The sequence below is a fragment of the Streptopelia decaocto genome (assembly GCF_964273445.1).
Source record: "Streptopelia decaocto genome assembly, chromosome: 1".
Lineage (NCBI taxonomy): Eukaryota > Metazoa > Chordata > Aves > Columbiformes > Columbidae > Streptopelia > Streptopelia decaocto.
Window position 1 is genome coordinate 53,395,473 of NC_138663.1, and position 19,939 is coordinate 53,415,411.

The following is a 19,939-nucleotide window of genomic DNA, read 5'->3' on the forward strand; positions in this document are numbered from 1 at the left end:
AAAGTAAAATGTTGGGAGTCTGTGGCTACAGCAGACTAGTCTCTCTGAGGAGTTCACCTGGTTTAGGCACTCATATCCCAGTGTGAGACTGTAATCAGCTCGTAAGCCTTCATGTCCTGTTCTCCGCCATTACAATTAACTGTATTCTATCCCTTACAGTTCCTAAAAATTCTTTAGTGGCTCCAGACCAAAAGTTTTACTTATGTCTGGACAACTGAAACCCATATTTATGGACCAGTTCTTGATTATTCTTCCCTGTAATTGAAGTTCAGCCAAACATCCCACAGCAATGTTGGCACTTAGTAGTGTGAGCACCTGGTGGGATGGTGTGTACCATAGACGTTTAAAGGTGTGACCGAGACTGCTATAGGCATGGTATAAACAAAGAGGTCTAGAAAAGCCATCAAGCACACCAAATTTGGACATCTATAAAAAAGTGCCTACAGATGCCCCTGACCTAGGCACCCAGCACCCAGCAATTCAGCTGACAAGCCACTGAGGCTGGATTCAGCTGTGTAAATGTGGGTTTCCAGTGTCATTGTCAAGATGGCCTTCCATGGGTTGAATGCTTAACCTGAAAGTCCTGTGCTGATGCAAATATCTGAAGCTGGATCAAATGTTAATAGGCACCTGTGCTCAAATAAGTCAATTTCACCCTCTACACCTATCTCAGGATGATTTTAGGATAGCTCTCTAGGCCCCACTACTGCAGGACTAAAACTCAATTGACTGCAACAAGAGTTTACCACCTTCCTCATACCTAGACATCTAAATGTAGCTGTCATAGTCTCAGCCTGAATCCCCATGCCGTGGCCTTGATTCTGTTTCCCAGATATAGTTTATATTTCCTTCACAGATGCCCTAGGTTTCTCACCTGCCATTCCAGAAGGGTCCAAAGCTACTGAAGGACCTATGTCAGACTGTGCAGATGTTGTAGATACTTTTGGACACCCAACATGACACTAGACACTTGTATGTGGGCAACAGAGCTGAGTCCCACACAGCTCCGTACTCCACTGAAGAACACTGCCATTCTTTCTGTATCATTTTGGCCTCATGAAAGGGAAAGTCTTCTGGTGAAAAATATGTTCAGGAAGGATTTGGAGCAGTGTCACAAAATAACACAGTGAAATTTTAGTGATGTTGGATACAATAATTTAGTTCAATTTTACATACTTTGCTTCTGCAAGCCACAACTTGGTTAGGAATCAGAGAAGATGAAAGACTATGCATATATATCCCCAATCCCTACATGGCACAAGAATGTAAAGCTCTGTAGAAATCTCTTTGATGAGCTTGTCTGTCCTGTTGCTTTTCCCCAGTCATACGGTTTAGATAACCAGAAAACCAACATACTTTGGGGAGGAATTATGTCTCCTTCCATATCTCAAAAACATTTTAGCTATTAAAACAAAGGCTAAGAATATCAACATTATTATTACTAGGTGAATGTTTATCATACCCATCCTTTGGAAGTGCTGTCAATCTAGCAATTTACTTCGTATTGGCTTTTTTCTGGTACTTGGAACAAAGTACTGGGAAAAGAAATACCTTCAGTGTGCACCACTGTCATCAGTTAAGCTACTGCACTGACCTGCATGCGGTTCATGGCTTCCCGAATCTGATCCAGATGATGTGCAGAGCTGAGGGCTTCAAGGCGAATGTCTGTTAATTTTAGCTCTTTCTCCCTCAGCTCACTCTTTAGCTGAAGAATAATTTCAGCCTCTGCCTCTGTGCACTCACAGATCCTAAAAAGGAGCAGGAAACAGGTAAGAGATTAAAGGAAGGTTCTTCCCCCAAAGCAGTGTCATTACTACATATTAAAGTACAGAAAATGCTTGCTGCTGGTGAAACCTATGAATGAAGCAAGAATCTTATCAAAGAAACATGAAAAGGCTCAAATTGCAAATTAAAAAAGGAAAAAAGTCCCTCACCAGATAAAATTATCATCTTGCTTTATAACTTTCCAGTTTAGTTAGATACTTCACTATGATGAAAAAAAGTTGTTAAAAACTTTTCAGAAATCTCTTTTTTTTTGAGTGTGTATCACCCACTGGTTTTATTTTATATCTGCGTGATTTCTTTGGTGCAAAGTTATGCTCTTCCTAAGTAGCCACAGTCAGAACTGAAGTATTCTGTTTAAACTGCACTACTGGTATTTGTTCTCTGTTAGGCACTAAAAGTTTTCTCTGTTTTGAACAGTACACAAAGAGACAGTCCTTGACTTCATAATCTAGAAGATTTTAATCTGTTATGGTTTTGATTTGTGATGGCTGACTTTTTTTTCCTATAGTTTGTCATTTGCTAAAGCATGGTGTCTAAAATTATGTGTTTGATTTTTTTAATTATTTCTTTTTTTTTTTTTCTTGAGAACTGAATTAAAAGGGATCACTATGTGATTATTTTTCTTAAGCATTAATTTTAAGGGAAGAAACCATTATATTGTGAGAAAATATCAAAACATGACTGGCCCAGGGCCCCAGCAGCTGTCCAGTTCTCATGTCAGATTGTTTTGCCTTCATGTGTTATCAAACCTACATCTGTTGCCCAATGGAATGAGTGGAAAATAAAACATGGAATTTTTGCTACGTTGTTATACTAAGCAATATTTTCAGTCAATTCAGCATATGTTATTTGATCCTTATTACTCTCACTATAAATAGTTAATATTTGTGAACATTTTAAATATGAAAAATATCTTATAATAATAAGTATTATTATTATTGATTATTGCTACTAATATACAAACAAGAAATAGAGGTTGAATTTTAATTGCCAGAATGCATGCAAATGCATTTTGGGAAAGAAGATGCAACACTCTCCAGGTCAGCGGTTGGGTATACAACTCCATGCCCCACACTCAATTTTACCGGGATCTATCCTTGTAGACCACGGGACCGTTTTGCCTTTTCTTTGGTGCCCAGACTAGAGATGACCTGCATACACACGTATTGGACAGATGCAATTGGAAGAAAGGAAAGGTAATGATTTAGAACATGAGTCTCAGGTCAAGAAAATATATCAAGAAACTGTAAGCAAAGGGAAGATGAAGGAGTTCATGGCAAAAAGAAAAAAAAAAAGGCAAATTGAAGAAGGAAAATAATGAATATCATTCACAACATGCACAAATATTTTAGATGTGAGTGATAACAAATAAAGACATATACTTGGAATTTTTTCTAAATATTATGAGACAGTTCTTGGTTTGATGTGCCCATGCCTTTGCTAGACAAATAAGAAATGAAATTTTATTTACATGCATATATTATCTCATATAACACCTTGGACAACAGGAAGTCACGTATGTATTTTTTGGTTATTTTCATTTTGGCTTTTTGCAGTACATCTTAAGAATGGATGGACAAAACGACCTTGGCAAGCCAGCTTTAAAGAACACGAAAATTAAGCAGAAAGCAGGGTGATGGTTCTGGAAGAAGCAGGAAGAAGCTGTCTAAGACTGGTAACATAAGCAGAATGGAAGAAGAAATTATGAATTTAATTTTCTTTTGCATATTCCAGAACTCTTCAACACTCAACTCTTACAGCTGTAAAATTACATAAGATGATGTGACTTCATCAAAAGGAAGAAAAACAAAAAGATAAGTTAGCATTCCTGAGCAGTCATAGAAAGAAGCTCAGAAGCCTGATCAGACTTCAGACAAAGGTTCAAAGTAGTTAGAAAGAAAGAGTTTTACTGTTTCTTTCTTGTAACAATCTCAGGATTCTTAAATCAGTAGATTGCTCTGCATAGGAGGAGCAAGTATGTCATGATCTTTGAACAGAGACTGCTGATAATTATGAAAAATCTTGAAGGTGGTGGAAGTTAAAATCATGTCATGGAAACCTGAGTCTTCCAAAGAAAGCACTATTATCAGCATAACAGATAAAGAAATTAATCTAAATATATTTTATGTGATCTTTCTGTGGATGGGAAGGCACCTATGTTATCTTGTATAGGGAGGTCACAATAATAAAAAAAATGTGATAATATGGTCAGAAAGATCAGTGTTTAAAATGTTATGGAGGAAGAACCAGAAGGCTTTGAACCAGACAGAATTTTGGAAGTTAGGGCTCAAAGACGAAATAGGCATAGGAAGAGCTTGGGATGAAAGACTAGAAATATGCAGTTTTGCCCTTGATACGTTCAAGGGAACACAGTACACCTTCAGAGCAAGTCAAAGAGACAGAAAAAAAAGTAGGGTTGTAGGAAAGGAAACAGGATAAGGTTATGAAAGCAGATCTGTAAATCATGAGTAGATAATTTTGTATAAATGTGTCTTGTTTAAGTTCAGGCACTTTCTAAGGCGGCTTTAACCAGTGATTTTTAAGTTGATAACAAATCAGACCCAAGACTCCCAAACATGTAGAAATCCTCCCCTGAAACACACATATACCTGAAACCATATAAAGTGTGAGCTTCCTATGAAATGTCCAACAAAAACAGAGATCTATATAAGCTATTCCTCACTAGTCTGTGCAGAATACGAGGAAATAAAATATTTATTGTGGAGTGGTTTCTTTTGTGGGAGTATTTGCTATTGAACTCTAAAATCTAGAATATAAAAATCGTGAGAGTCTGTAGAAAGTCAGTCATAACAGATATGTACCTAACACAGGGATATCATATTCTAAAGCTGAATAATCAGTTATGAGACTAGAATCCCCTGGGCCCTTTAAAGAAGAGTAGTTGTGACCTGATTATTCTCAATTAGGACAAGGAAAGCAAGGCTGTCATCTATAGTATGCATTTCTTTGTTCAAAGAAGTTGATTTCCCGTGACTGGAAAAAGTTTTGAGTTTGTTAGAATGAAAGTAAACAAACAAACAAAAAGGTAGAAGAATATGAATTGAACCTGAGAACTCCATAATAAGAATATATTAGACACCAAAAAGTAATTAAGGAATGAGACAGATTTTGAGTGCTGACCTGTTCTCAGCCCTGACATTGTAAAAATGGTGATTAAAACAAAAAAAATGAAAAGTGAAATCCCGCAAAAAAATCAATCAGAAAAAAGAGGGGTAATAGATTAAAAATGTTATAATTTAGTAGCTAAAAAACAGAGAAAGTAATAACAGAATGGATCTTATAAAATTTCATAGCTACCTGGAAAAAGAATTACATTTTTAGTATGTCATAAAGGAAGGAAAGAGTAGTATTTGGTCTTTACTAAGTACATCTGACAAAGTTGTTAATAATGTAGGGAGAGCAGAACATAAGTTTTTGTATATGCATTTGGAAATAGGTTTGTACTGATAGATGATTTGGGGTAAAGGAGTGAAAGGAAGAGAGAACAACCCAAGAAAGAGTTGCTGGAGTCTAGTAGTGTCTAAATGGTCAGATCATGAGATTCAAAGGTCATGGCTGTTGGTAAGTTTCTGAAATGTAAATGGCCACATTCAAGGAGGTCTGTTTCACAGTCCATCCCATTTGGGAAGTAAGGTTTGCCAAGAGAGAGACTTACGCAGATGCTGACTGTGATGGTTTCATTGAAGTTGCCCCACACTCTCCTGAGCTGTGGGGCAATTTTGGTGATGAAGGAAGAGAGGAGTCTGTCAGCTCTTCTATGTCCGAATGTGAGGAAGGAGGCTTGGTGGACTTCTTCTTTCCAAAGGCCTGTTTAAAAGAGCTTCTTAGCTGGAAAACAAACATAGAACAAGATTATTTTCCTCGTCATGGCAATTTGTGTGCAGTTCATGTTTTGAAGAGTTAGTTTGCAGATGCCATCCTAGCCACTGCCTGAGGTCAGTATACAGAAGCAAGGTATTAACATATGCAACACAGTATCTATAAAAACATGATACAGTGCTTTATTTTGACTTTATTAATCCAGCGCAGCGCAAACGTAATGCTATGGAAAAAGTGCAGGACCGAATGGTACAGCTATGGGAGGCGGGTGCTCATTTAAAACCATTAAGCCCCTGTGGAATCCCATTCTCATGACATTCCCTTCAAGGGCTGGCTTTAAATAACCACTTTGCATCCAGGTACAGGCAGAACCTGATGTTACTGAATACTGTAATAAAAAAGCAAAACCAAAAAACAAACAAAAAACCCCCAACCAAACAAAAAAAAAAAGAAAACAAAACGAAACAAAAAGCCCCCAAACAAGTCCAATTTACTGGGATTGCCAATTTTCTTTCCCCATTTAAATTTCAATGTCCAAACTATGTGAATGCTACAATTTAGATCACAAGAGAGAGGATTTAAGCTGGGACATGAGGCTTGCTTGATTGTACTGCTAAGAAGAATGTTAGCTGAAAGGTAAATAATCTTTGCTGCAGTTTCCTTTAGAGTAGTAAGATCTCTGAACATACAAGCATTGCCTTTTCCCCCTAGAAGCTCTTATCCAGTATTGAAAAGGGACAGAATAGCCAAAGAGCCATTTATTTCTGAAGCCAAGATGACAACAGTTATGTGTGCAGTGAATTTTAACTAGCCCATTCGTTGATCCGTAGCCCACTCCTTGATTGTCTAAATACAGAATTTGTTCAACTTTGGAAAAATGTGGTTGGTTTTCTTTTTTTATTATTTTCAGAAAGTTGTTCTGATTAAAATGGTATAGAAGTCAAAGACAAGCCAGTTCCTCTATTAAAAATGAGGTTTCAAACATTTTATTTCCATGTGTTAATTTGAGAGTGGGGAGTGTGACCACTGATCAGAGAAACATTATTTAAATCCTTTCCAGCTCATGATATCTAATGAGAAAGAAATGGATTTTGGCTACACTCCCCCTTTCTATAGTCTAAACTTTGAGATTAAAATGAATAGAGACAAACTGAGAAGACATACAGGATAATCTGATTTTAGAAGGTATAAAAGCCTACTGCCAAAATAAATAGCAATCATGCCAAGATAGGGTTCTTTATAGATGCATGCCAAATTTTCCATGGTTTATATTCACCTCACTTCCTCTAGAGTTCACCTTGCAGAGACATGAAAGAGTGTGGAATTACAAATCAAGGGAATGAAGGCTGATCAGTATTTTAAAACAAATGTTTATGCAGGTAATATTTTTAAAACAACAAAAACTTATTTTCCAATTATTTACTGAAAATATTTGATTAAACCCTTATGTGATATTTATGTGTTCCAGGTGAGAAGCATCTTAAGGTCTTTAAACACTGTACACTACTTTTACTTGAGAATGCTTAACAGATTTAAACTCCCTTCATAGCTGAGTAACATATTTGAGTTCAGCCCTTGAGTCAAACTCCAGCTGAAGAAAAATCAGTGTTTCAATGTGGCCCAGAGATGGTTTTGACTACAACAGATATTTAAAGTTTTTGTTTGTTTGGTTTGGATTTCTTTTTTAATTATCCTCACTTACGCAAATAATTCCCCACTGATATTCAACACCTTTTATTTTGCTGGTAGTGTCACAGTGTGCATACATGGGAATTGCTTCATATCCATCTGGCCCCAGAAGAATATTGTAGATGAAATGGGCCATTATACTGCTCAGGCACTAGGAAACGACATAATAGCTACAAAATAGGTTTAAACCTGCTGAGCACTTACCCAATTTTTCTTTTTCTTTTTCTTGGAGTCAGCGTCATTACCACTGCCAATGCTTGAATGGCTTGTAGCGCTGTTGATGCTGGAAACGCTTTCTGAGGAATGTTGCCGCCTTATACGTAAATCTAAAGAAAAGAAGACACTGTGAAATCCATTTGTTTCTGTTTCAATACAATAATCGTTCTTGTATTGATCTTGTATCTTCCTCCTCAAAGGGACCCTAAATGAACATAAATGGCATTGATCCTTGCAGTGTCTTGGGTTCGAGCTATTGCAGTCTGTGAGAAACCACATGGGAGTCAATGGGGATGCATAGAATTAGGTGAACATTTTGGGTATCCTCCAAACTGAGGGCATATTGGCATGAAGGTGGTGACCCCACACAGCAATCTGTGCAGCAGCAACCCCACAGCTATGCAGTTTATGTTACAGATGAATTACTCAGCTTATTATTATGATTTGTACTACAGTTCTTTTTCTGAGTATAGGGACTACTTGACTTGTAGCAGGTCTAATCAGTGTTCAAATGCTACCTTCTAACATGTCATGATAGAAATAAGCAGGCGGGAATTCATTAAAAACAAGTGAAACAGAATAACCAAGAAGTGGAGAATATTAGAAATGGTTTGTGAGGCTTTTGAGCTTCAATTTCTTAAAAGTCTCTGTTAACTATATATTAATCACTGGAAAATATTCTTGTAGAACATACCCACTAATACCAAGGGAAATTACTTTTTATATTATTTTTACATCCTAGAAGTAAGCTTTGCTATACTGAAATCATGAAATGAAATGACCTTAGGGCAAACATCTAAATAACGACCTCTTTAAAGAAAGATCAATGACACTCTCAGAAATGAATGCTGCTATTTTTTTTTCCTTCAAGTAATTCCTTTGCTGTTGCTTATCAACAGGCACTTTTGAAGTATATCTTTATCATGTGATGTCTTCCTAAGTGCAATGAGAAATTCATTTAGAATTTAAAATGTCCGCTTTCCTGCACAGATTTAGCACCTCATGAAGGAGCTGAGCTGTTCTCAGTTCATCTCTTAACAAGGAACACAGCAATCTTCAGAGCTACATCTTACTCTGCATTTCCATGGTATAACCATGTTTAGCCATAAGATTTCGCTAGTGTCTTGGTTGTACTTCAATACTCAACTGCAGCAACAGGGTTAACTCTTGACACCCAGTAATCAAATCCTGGCCACCCTGTTCTGAGAAGACAAGGCTCCAGGAACTAACTCTGTGGCAAACAGGAAGCACATGCAAGGTTTCCAGGTCTGGAAAGACCACAAGTATGCCTAACATGCACTGCAGAATGTGCTTGCCCTTGCAACAGTGTCCCCAAAATAACAGAAGAGTACTGACTTAGCTTTTTTTTTTTTTTTTCCTTCTGGGGAGAAAATCTGCCTTTATTTTAATAGTGACAAGAACATACCTTTGTGGGTATGATCGGGACCATTCAAGGCTCCTTGAATAGCAGCTTGTGCAGCAGAATTCTGGGCTTTCAGCATTTCAATAGTTTCCCTTAGCTCTATAAGCTCAGATTCCTGTGGGAAGAGCAAAGAGAGCTCAAAATATATGGCACAAGATCAATGTTTGTCTAAGCTAAAAAAAATTACAAGATAAGAGTGGTGAAACTGAAGTTCATGAGACTGCTTGGGTGAACTAAAGGGCAACAAGTAAGTAGAATGCATATTTTCTTGCTAAAGATATTAAACTCAACTAACGTATTCTTTTGCATTTATTCTATATAAAGTGATCATGATATTGTAAAGGACAACAAAGCATTTTTAATAACGACTAATGTAAAAAGAGTCTCAATTCACTATTCATTATAAAGTTAAGAGAAACCCAACAATTTTATGGCAAAAAGACAACAAAAGCATTTGAATTCCATTCTTTAGTATGTGAGGCTTCTGTTTAACAGGTGACTCTCCACCTGAATTTGTGTATTTTTCAAAAGATGTAACTTGCTAAATAATAATTTGATTAAAAAACTCTGTTTAATAATGACTGCTCTGCAAGTTGAAGTTAGAATGCACAGCCAATTTTAACTAAAAAATAGCTTTTATTACTGCTACATTAAACATGTCCTTCCAAGCTGTATTTATATAATGAGGACTAAAAGAATTTATCCTCAACAACAGAGAAAAGAAGGGAAGGAAAAGAATATGTTCCAAATCTTTTGGGAAAGAAGCTTGGATATGATCTGTTTCAATGTCAGTGCTTAACCTCTTCTGAACAGAAAACCTTCTGAGGGAAACTATACTTCATACAATAGTCAAAAGTTTGGGTTTTAAGAAAATTCCATTGTGTTTTTTGCTTAAGATGAAAAAAACCCAAACAATACAAATATTTTCTACCCAGTTCACAATGAGTGTTTCATCTGTTGATGCTCCACCAGACTGTGAAATGTTATTTATTTTAGATAGCTACACTGACTCCAGAGGTGAATAATAGCTCACTGATATAAAGTTTCTTTCACAGTTTGGCTCAATGAGGCCTTTTCATTTGTAGAATACTGCTCAAAACGAATAAAGGCAGAAGAGCTACAGAAGTTCAATCCTGGAATGTGCTAAGAAGCCTTTTAATCCTGAGCTTGGTGCAAAGGCTCACATTAAATTCACTACCTATCAGGTTTCACTTTTTTTCCCCAACAGTCAAAACAGCACAGTGAAAACTAAAACTGTTTCCTCATGAATAAGATATTCAACCTGTATTAGCACTCTGAATGGAGTTATTTTTCACTACTTAAAGTTTTTCTCTCCCCATAATTCTATTATTCTGGCAACATTGGCAGGCTGGAATGAAGGACTCCAGTAGGTTATGATCAGTCTCTGTTACAGGATCTTTCAATGAGCATTAAACCTAGAGTTGAATATATTTTAATTAAAATCTGGAAACGAAAGATTTTCTCTTCAAACTATTGCATGATATTGTCTGAGTAAACCTGATGCTGCATGGTTTAATTCTCCTGGAGCTTTATGAAGATTTGATGGCAACAGCTATTAAAGAAAGATCTGTCTGTTTTATTGTCACAGCTGTCCCTGTTTCCTTTCAGTGTTTTTTAAACAAAACTGTAATGTAATCTGCTGACTGTTTTCCACATTAAAGTATCTGCTTTGGTTAAACGTACCTTTTGTTCTGCTGTCATTGTTAGACTTTGCAATCGGCCGGTCATATTTCCCAAGCTTTTTTCGAAAGCTGCTACTAGATGAGCCTGTGAAGGAAACAGAAGACAACATCTGTTGTGACAACCCATCTTAAATGCATTTTACAGAATCTTTCATACATTTTGGCTGGACAAAAAATATCTGGACTCCATGAAACCCAGCACTGCCACTCTGGGTTTTCTTCCAGAGCTTTATGTTTTTAAAAAATATTATTTTCACTCCAAGTCTATCTTTTGTATCTCTGCCCAGAAATAAATTATGGATTTAATGCCCTGCTTTGGGTTTACTGATATATTGGCTAGAAGAAGTCTGCTCCCAAATAGAAGTCCAGGAACAATTATTTTCAATTACTGAACACTTCAAAATGGGAATCCAAGTGCTTTATCTTAAAAGTTAAGTTTTAAACTCACAAATAAAACAGCCCAGAGGAATCCCGAGATTCAAACAAAAAAAAAATCACAGTTAGTTTTATAAAAGGTCGTTATTTAGTCTATTCATCTTATATTGATTATATGTGTGTGTGTGTGCTGTGTGTATAAAAGTAACAAAAAAACTTCTATAAAATATAAATCATTATACCTGAGTACAAATACATATATAGAAGTCAATAATGAAAATTGGAAGTCCTGCTTCTCAATAATAAAAGAAATAAGTTTGAAACTGATTAAAAGATTTAAAGACCTAACGCTTCATTTTATTTTCTAAGGACATTCACTCCATACTTTGTGGAAGCAAAATTTATTCAAACAATAAATCAACTCTTCATTGATTCTAACTGACATCGAGCTTTGTAGGCAATGTAGGTCAGTTGGTAATAAGGAAACAACAAGCTAAGCCAGCTCGTACAGTCAAGGGAAAGTAAGAATTTAATTTTTATGAAATTCCATAAAATGCCATCTATTTGTCTGACAACACCAAATAGTAAAAGCAGCAGCAAGTACTTATTTTCTCTTTACTGTCTCAAAAGTGGCAATAGGCAAAGTTTTCAAACATAGGCACTACAATATGCTCAGAAATATAACTCACAAACAACATATTTATATGCATAAAAGGATTAACTGAGCATCCTCACCAAGAATATTTATTTTTTATTACAGCAGTACAGGCACACACAGTGCTTGGCAAATTTTTCAGTTACAGATTTGCATGCTTGTACAGGCATAGTTGAAATTGTTCAATTGTATGTGGTAACACTGAATCTGAGGCATAATCAGAAGAAGACATCGTCCAAAAAGGATTCTGTTATGCACTTTAGGAGAAGGAAAAGTGCTTCTTGCCACCTCGTTCAGTATATTATTCCTCAAATAAAAAAAAGAAAATCATGTATATAACAGTGGCCCACCTCTGTGTCTCCATTTCAGAGCTGTTATACTGATAAGTGGCTTTTATGTTTTGTAAATGATTTTGCATTGCTATACACATTTCAGTGTCTTGTAAACTCCTCATTTTACACTTACTAAGTTTACTACAAGTTTACTCCTTGTAAATTATATAATCAGTAAATAATTTATTTAATTACTTATGGGTATAGCGGTCAATCCACCTGCTTTCTGTATCTGCAGAGATGCCTTAGGGATACTTCTTTTGGTAAAGGATACAGACCCCAGGGACTAATGTTTGATAAACATAGGACTAGATACATATGCAATTTCTTAAGGATAAATTACTAATTGTATATATTCTTATTTTGACATTTATAACTCAAGCTTTATTCTTGATGTTATACTTTTAAATAAAATGAACTTAGAGTATGTGCCAAATGCATGTCTGAAACCTGTTAATTGATATAAAGTTATTTTAACTAGTTTGGAAGCTACAGCTTTTGGTTGTTTTCACTTCTCTGCTCCTTTGATAAGGTAACAGTAACTAGTTTTTAAACTCACTTTTCACTTTAATAATTAGCTACATATTAAAAATATCCAGACTAATTTACGGTGTTTTAATTTCAAAGATGATGACCAGTGACCCAGAATGCAATCAGAGACAAAGTCGATGCATTACTACAGAATTATAACCAAATGTCTCTTTATGACATGTGTTTAACAGGAAACTAATGGAGCTTACTGTTCCCTGTCCCATAAAAAAATCTATGGCTTGGCTGATGGCCTGTGCTTCTGCTTTACCGTGAGAATAACAATGGAGACTGAGGGCTTGAAAAGAGGATTTGTTTGTTTAATTATGCATTGCTTTTGTCCATTTATCACAATTAGACTGTGATAACCACAGTTCTTTAGTACCTAAGTATGCATATTTGTGCAAAGTATTTTCCTACTCCATAGCTACAACTTCAGCTTATATTGTACAGGAATAAACCACCAGAAACAATAAGAAAAAATAAGGAACTCATAAGAAAAATCAAGAACTAAAAAGCATTATTAAAAATGTCATCAAAGTTCACTGAAACTATTAAGCTACTCTCTGACAGTCATTAGAGAATGACAGCTATGTCACACCTATGGATTCTTTCTCCAGTTCACATTGCTTTCCTGGAGTAGCACACTAAAATTTTTGCAGCATAATTGTAATTGGATCCATATGATGGATCTTTCCTAACTCATTTGTCGTAGACTATTAGGTCTCAATTTTCTAATAATAAAGAAACATAATATACAGGCCCACCAATGAAAAAAAATCAAGGAAAATCTTGCAATTGCATCATTTATTACTTTAAATGTTTTTTACAACAGAATATTCTTCTCTGAAATATAAAGTGTTAATTTTGCATTCAGACTAATGAACTGTCCTGCCTTTCCCTATGGTAGCAAATGATTTTTATTCAACAGTCTAGAGAACTATCTTTTGATATCTTATGCAGATTTATCCCAAAATAGATACTATGTAACAAAACAATAACAGTTCAAAAGAAGCTAGATTATCAGTATATTTATATGCATGTGGAAGTATGTATAAAAAGTATGTATGTATATATTCCCATTTAAGATCAGATTTTACATTTACATAGTTAAATGCAAACCAATTTAGAAAAGAAAACATTTGAAACAAATAGAAGAAACTGTGACTTTAAAAATCATCATTAGAAATTAAAAATTCTAATTAGATACTTCTTTTATGCTCTTAAATTTGGTAACTGATTTTGAATGAATTGGTGATCCTCAGTTTCTGAGGATTATTTACTTTATCCAAAAGGATCCTTTCCTTCATTCTTGTAAAAATACTAATGATATTTTTTTTTAAGTTACAGCCAATCCGTCACACCTTAGAAATATCTGTGTTAGATCTGGTAGTTTCCTTCATGGAAGACATCATTTGAATACCATAGAAAATATCCTGAATATTGCATGTGCTTTAAATAACATCTATTCTAAAGTAAAAATGTATCTTCACAATTGAATGCAGCATTTGTACTTGGAGACAGATATACTGGAGTCAATGTTAAGTAACTGGGCATTACTGGAAGTATGCCTACAGCAAAATAAATCCATCTTTAACATGATATATGTATTAGATGCGTAGATGATGTACGACTCTTAATCTGTAGATCCATCACAGATGGAGTAATTTTGACTTCTATTAACTTCTGAAATTCCCATGGGAAAGAGTCAAAGAGATATATGCTCAGGGAATGGCTTCAGTGCTAAGATGACAGATTTTATTTTAAACATTTCCTTCTTAGTAAATTATCCCAGCCAGCCAAACTCCAAATACCTCAGCTCTCAGGTTTACAGCCCATCCTGAACATGACATCGGCGCTTCCAAAGACTATCTGCTGACACACTTCGAGATTTAATGTCCAGCATTCAGGTTTATAAAACAAATGTAAATAAATAAATTTCCTCCCACCTGACACGGCTGAATGAAAGGAGGTGTGAGAGGCCAGAAGGGATCGGGCTGATTGCAAGAAGCAACTGCACATCTGGTGACCTTTTCTGTTCGCCGCCTGCTATTATCTTGTTGTTTGGCTGCAGGATAGTGGTTCAGAGCTGGCCAAACCAGGGTATCAGCCAACGAACCCCCTCCACTTTCTACTGGCATCCTGGGTCTACTACAGTTTGCAAGAGTGCACCCTTCAGCTTTATACAGTACAAAGCACTGATCAAAGTCCCTCCGAACAGGCTGGGTTCAGGCTGCTCGCTGGAATTTGAGCCCTTGTCAGTCACGTAGGAAGTCTGCTGGTTGGACACTTTCTGCACTGAAAACAGGCCCTTTCTAAATTAGTATTGAGATTTGCCCTTCAGCAGCATCAAAACAGGCACCAGGGGAAAAGCCAGAATCTCAGAAAAAAGACTGTAAATTAAGCATCCAAACAACAGCTGGGCCCTGTTTGAATTGAATCAAATGCAGGGAAAACACTTGGGGGTTAATCAAATGAAATAAACGGCTCAAATCAAGCGTAGTACTTGAGTCCAGCCAACAAAACGTGAATAATAAATGAAACCGAATCAGAAAAGTCTTAGCAGAGGTTTCCAAAATGCCTGAGAAATTCTATAACTTCCAATTGGCATATTTTGATATAAAATAATATATCAAACAAAGGCTTGATGTAATAGATCAAATTTCAGCATGACAGCCTTTTAATGATACGTGTGCCACTATCGCTTCTGTAGTGAAGTAAAGAAAGACACTAATATTGTTAAAATGAGGTGAATAATATGTTGTGGGGTTTTTTTGTTTGTTTTTGTTTTTTTTTTTACTCGCCTGCAGTACTTTTGCTCAGTTCTACAAAAGCAGGTGGTAACAACGAATTCAAGCCTGAAATGAACTGTAAGGGAACAAGATTTCTATTAACAATTTCCTTCTCCAGATTACAGCAAAGAAAGAAGTGTGAAAGTATGGGAATTTGGGGGAGTTTAGAACTGAGGCTAAGACGACTGCTTTTGTAGCAAAGGCATCAGAAAGGATTGAATCATTTTTTAGTCAGCAAAAGGCACCGCAGAAGATTCTCTGTTCATACAGTTCTCTGCCTGCCAGAGACAGATGTATCTACAGAAAAGATGCTCAGAGTGACCAAACTTTTTTTCTGCATTAAACTTACTGCTCACTCAGGTTTTAGCCTGCTGGAGTGCAGGAGTGACTCAACATGAGGGTCACATTACTAGTATTATCCATTTAGAGAGTAAAATATGTCTTTTCTTTCTTTGCTGAGGACAAATCTCAGCTTCTGTGATTAGGACCACTTCTCCTTTAAATGCCAGGGACTGCTGAAGCATGTCTCTTAGAGTAGAAGATAAATGATAAATGAACACATGCAAGTAAAGCATTGCTAAGACAGTCCAAGTTCATGAAAATTAGAAGCCCATCTGGGTCTATCATAAGTTTGTTCAAATTAAATAAAGTATTTGTTAGTTACTCTCACAATTTTTATGAAAAGTATATAATCACTGACATTTAAATATAAATTCTGTAATTAGACTAAATTTCGGAGGCCATATCACAATTTAAAGTTTGTGTATACATTGTTTTCAAGTAGGATTTTATTTCTGATGTTTAAGTGACAATTTGTAGAATTTATTTACATAAAGTGCTCAAAAGACTGACAAAATTAATACTAACATATCTCTAAGGGATCTCTTTTCATCCTTTGGATTTATGTGGAAGTGTTTTTAATGCTTTACATCTTCTGTACCAAGAACAACAGAGAAAGATTTCAGAACAAGGTTTATTGTTAAATACTTTTTCATTTTTGGTTTTGCAAAGTATATCTCTCTTAACAGCATCACAAAAATATTTATTTATAATAAATAAATGTCTCCTTTTCTTTTAAGAGTGTTTTCATCATGGAAGTGTCTAAAGCCCTTGTTCATACCTGGAAAATGTGAAGCCTGTAAGTTTCATGCTCCTGACAATTTTGAGTGAATTTCCACATGTTGGCGATTTGGAAAAAGGAAAGATTTCTCTCATACCATTTAAAAACCCCGTGAGATAAAAGCATCAGCTTTAGGGTTACTTATATATTTAGAGTTTAAAGACTGTTTCCATGGAGATGGATTAGAACATGAGTGACAGTCAAAAGAACATGATTAAATAAATTAACCTTTATACAACATATGGTGTGCGTGCACATTTATATACACATAGAAGCACATACATACAAATGTGCTACTTCTGGATAGGCAAAACCAGATGCATGTCTATATATTTAGAACCGTCCTGTTGAAATGTTAGTCCTCCAACTAGGTCAGTAGATTCTTACTCAGTACTCAGAACTCCAGAGGCAGTATTTGGAACCACATTCCCAACCAACACAAGGTGACTTAAACAGATCAAACCCCAACTTATTTCTCACCGATGCAGCAGAATTAGTTTGGGTGAAAACCAAGCCAAAATGTAACTATTCATTTCTATCTTGACACACTTTCTTTGAAATATGGAACAAATCTAATTGTAATTTGGAGTTGACTTTGAAAACTTGTCTGGAGTAGGTAAGGTTACTAGACACCAGTCTGAATGCTCTTTGCTCCACACAAAGGAATACTGAACAGAGGTATAGGCAATGACTTCTAGCTAACACTGGAGAGAAACTGGATGCAATCGGCCCAAATAAACTGAACAGTGGCCTCATTGCTTCAGATGCAGAGGAGAATGCCCTCCCATCCTCACCCCATTACACTTGTTGCTGTACTATAGGCTACAGTATTTCTGAGGTGACTGGAAAAGGATGGAGATTAAACAGAGTCATCTTTCAACTCTCCCTTTCAACATATCAGCAAGAAGGAATACGCTGGTGCTTTCTCTTCAGAACTAGCAGAAGGAGTGAAGGGCAAAGGTCTTTTATGTCCTCAGAATAAAATGGGGAAGGGCACCAACAGTGTGAATTATCCCCATCAGAGGCGCTCCCACACCAGCTCTAATACAGGCACCTGAGCGCAGGCCCACCACAGGCAAAAAATTTAGTCTTACTGATGTGGCACTGCTGCTCAGAATCACAGAATGGTTTGGGTCAAGAGAGACCTTTAAAGATACCTAGTCCAGCCCCACTGCCTGACTCGATGTGTCCCCCACCGCAAGGCAGAGCTGCTGTGGCCTTTTGTTTGTGATGAAAATAAAAGTGCCCTGCAGAGAACAACAGACTTGTTAGCAAACACAACCAGCTGAGGTGTGCTGGCTTAGCTCTTCTGACCTCTTGATGTTGGGTTTAGTTTGTTGCTCTCAGGGTGGGTGAGTGAAGAACTGCCAAACATGGCAAAGATAAAGATCAATGTCTAAAAATACACAAGCCAAGGAACCTCATACACAGAGTAGGCATGCTAACTATACATTCCCAAATGAATAACTCAACTCAGAATCTAGCTTTTGAATTTACAAACATTGTAGGACTCCAATATGGTCTGCTTCACTAAATTAATTCTCAGAACTCAGGACAGACTAGCAATCCAGGGGTACAAACACCCACAGGTGTTTGGCAGCCAGCTGAACAGAGAAGAGAGTGCTGAGGGTAGCTCTTCCACATTTTCATGTATGGCAGTCCTAAGAGAACAAGCAGGTTTCACACAGCTAGAGATTATTTTACCACAACATGAACGCAGTACTACTTCACCAACTGAAATAATTTTTTGAAACTGACGGCAGTATTTGTAGATCTAAGTACTCAGTACAACTACATTTCGAATAAAGGCACTCTATAGATTTCCCGAGACCTCAGGAAACTGCTTTCTTGAAATGCAAAATGATACTCTCCTGCAACTGCATCTCAGCTTTCCTTGGAAATGACAACTATAGTTATACCTTGAATTGCATCTGAAAATCACTATACAACAGATTGTTCAGTAACTATTGGGTAGCTTCATCTGAAACCATGGTGACCAGGCAGGATGGTAGCTCATGTTCCCTATCTGGCATTATTTTCTGATGTGTTCAATAACTCATATTACCGGTATATGACAAATGGAAGCAACACCAGGGAGCTCTCTGTGAAATAGCCCAGTTTCTTTTAGTTATATATCAGCACAGTTATTGAGGTGTATTAATTTTAAATACAATTGTACACTGTGCTTCCCTCCATGTCTATCTGCATTTTGCAGCATTTATCTTTGTCAAATAAAACTATAATGAATTCTATAAGAATTTGCAATTCATGAGCTTTCTTTGGTTGTGTCTCCTTACTTTTGGGCTTTTTTTTTTTTTTAATTGATTTTGACAAAAGAGTGAAACTGAGCTGGACAGGACTGTTGTCATATCCAAAGTGTGGACACTCTCATTTTCATTTCTACTGTGTTTGATTACTAGATATCTTCTGCTTGAAACTGAGGCAATATAGACACCTAACGAAATAATTAATTTGAAAAATACAAAAATAAATAAATGGTAAAAGTCTCCCAGATCACGTGTTGGTGCTTGAATTGAGTAACAACTATTAGTTAATCTGCTAATGTATTCTCTGATACTGTTTATGATCATAAGCTAAAATACTTACGTTTGCTGAAAGCTGAGATGTAAGCGTAGCAACTTTCTCTTGTGATGCAACTAGTTCCCTCCGTAGTTTCTGAATTTGCTAGAAAAAGAAAAAATGACTGCTGTCAGTATTTCAGCAATTTCCTTTTTTTGTGTTTTCTTGCTGTTTTCTTAAGGCATCACTAATAGGTTTACAATATCTTTGTTTCACATATTAATCTCAGAACTATTCAGAAATACAAATTATTAGAAGTTGATGCTGAATGCTGCTCCAACGGACTTTTTTGCTAGTAACCAGTGTATGAGCTAGGATCCCAGTTAGGGCAGCACATATGGGCAAATGCTTAATTACTTCATACGTACAATCCTCTGTTTGCACATGTAAATGTCATGGTCTTTTACCAAATCCCATAAATTCCAAACATATCCTTAGTATGATCAAGGACAGCAGCCTTGGACGAGCCCTGAGATTATGGAACATGAAAGAATTTGAGTGAGGTTTCTCTGCTAGACTGTAAATGTCTACCTTAAACTCAGGTGAAGTGCCAAAAAGTGCTCCCCCATTACCTGGCATGAAGAAGGCTTTGATGACTACCTCAGACACAGATTTTTGCTTCTTGGATGTCTAAATTTACATGGGGTACAGTATTTTTTTTTTTCTCTAACAAAATGCTTCCTAAAGTCCCAGAGATTCAAACACTCAACCTATTTAAATCATATGTATATTTCAGAAACTTGCTGGCCAGCTTAAAAACATGTAGTTTTAAACGTGACAGATGACATGAAAATATACTTAATTCAAAGCTCTTGTATCCTTTAGCAAAAAACATAATCCTTCAGAAAAATATGTTTACATTTCTGCTAGGATAGGTACCTAGCACGAAGCTTGCACAGCA

At 36.3% G+C, this 19,939-nt stretch overlaps 1 protein-coding gene across 6 annotated transcripts in view; it reads right to left on the minus strand.

The window, feature by feature from the left end:
• The window catches only part of NAV3 (neuron navigator 3), a 268,312-nt gene that overhangs the window by 19,504 nt on the left and 228,869 nt on the right, over positions 1-19,939 (minus strand). For 4 of the 6 annotated variants that reach the window (XM_082055776.1, XM_082055773.1, XM_082055778.1 and 1 more), the window contains 7 exons: positions 19,066-19,143; positions 10,658-10,741; positions 8,957-9,068; positions 7,519-7,640; positions 6,902-6,922; positions 5,462-5,634; positions 1,595-1,748 (listed from right to left, as the gene is read on the minus strand). In XM_082055776.1, coding sequence (XP_081911902.1) covers positions 1,595-1,748; positions 5,462-5,634; positions 6,902-6,922; positions 7,519-7,640; positions 8,957-9,068; positions 10,658-10,741; positions 19,066-19,143 — 744 coding nt within the window. The remainder of the gene's footprint in view (positions 1-1,594; positions 1,749-5,461; positions 5,635-6,901; positions 6,923-7,518; positions 7,641-8,956; positions 9,069-10,657; positions 10,742-19,065; positions 19,144-19,939) is intronic. The other 2 variants (XM_082055777.1, XM_082055774.1) reach the window with 1 other exon arrangement.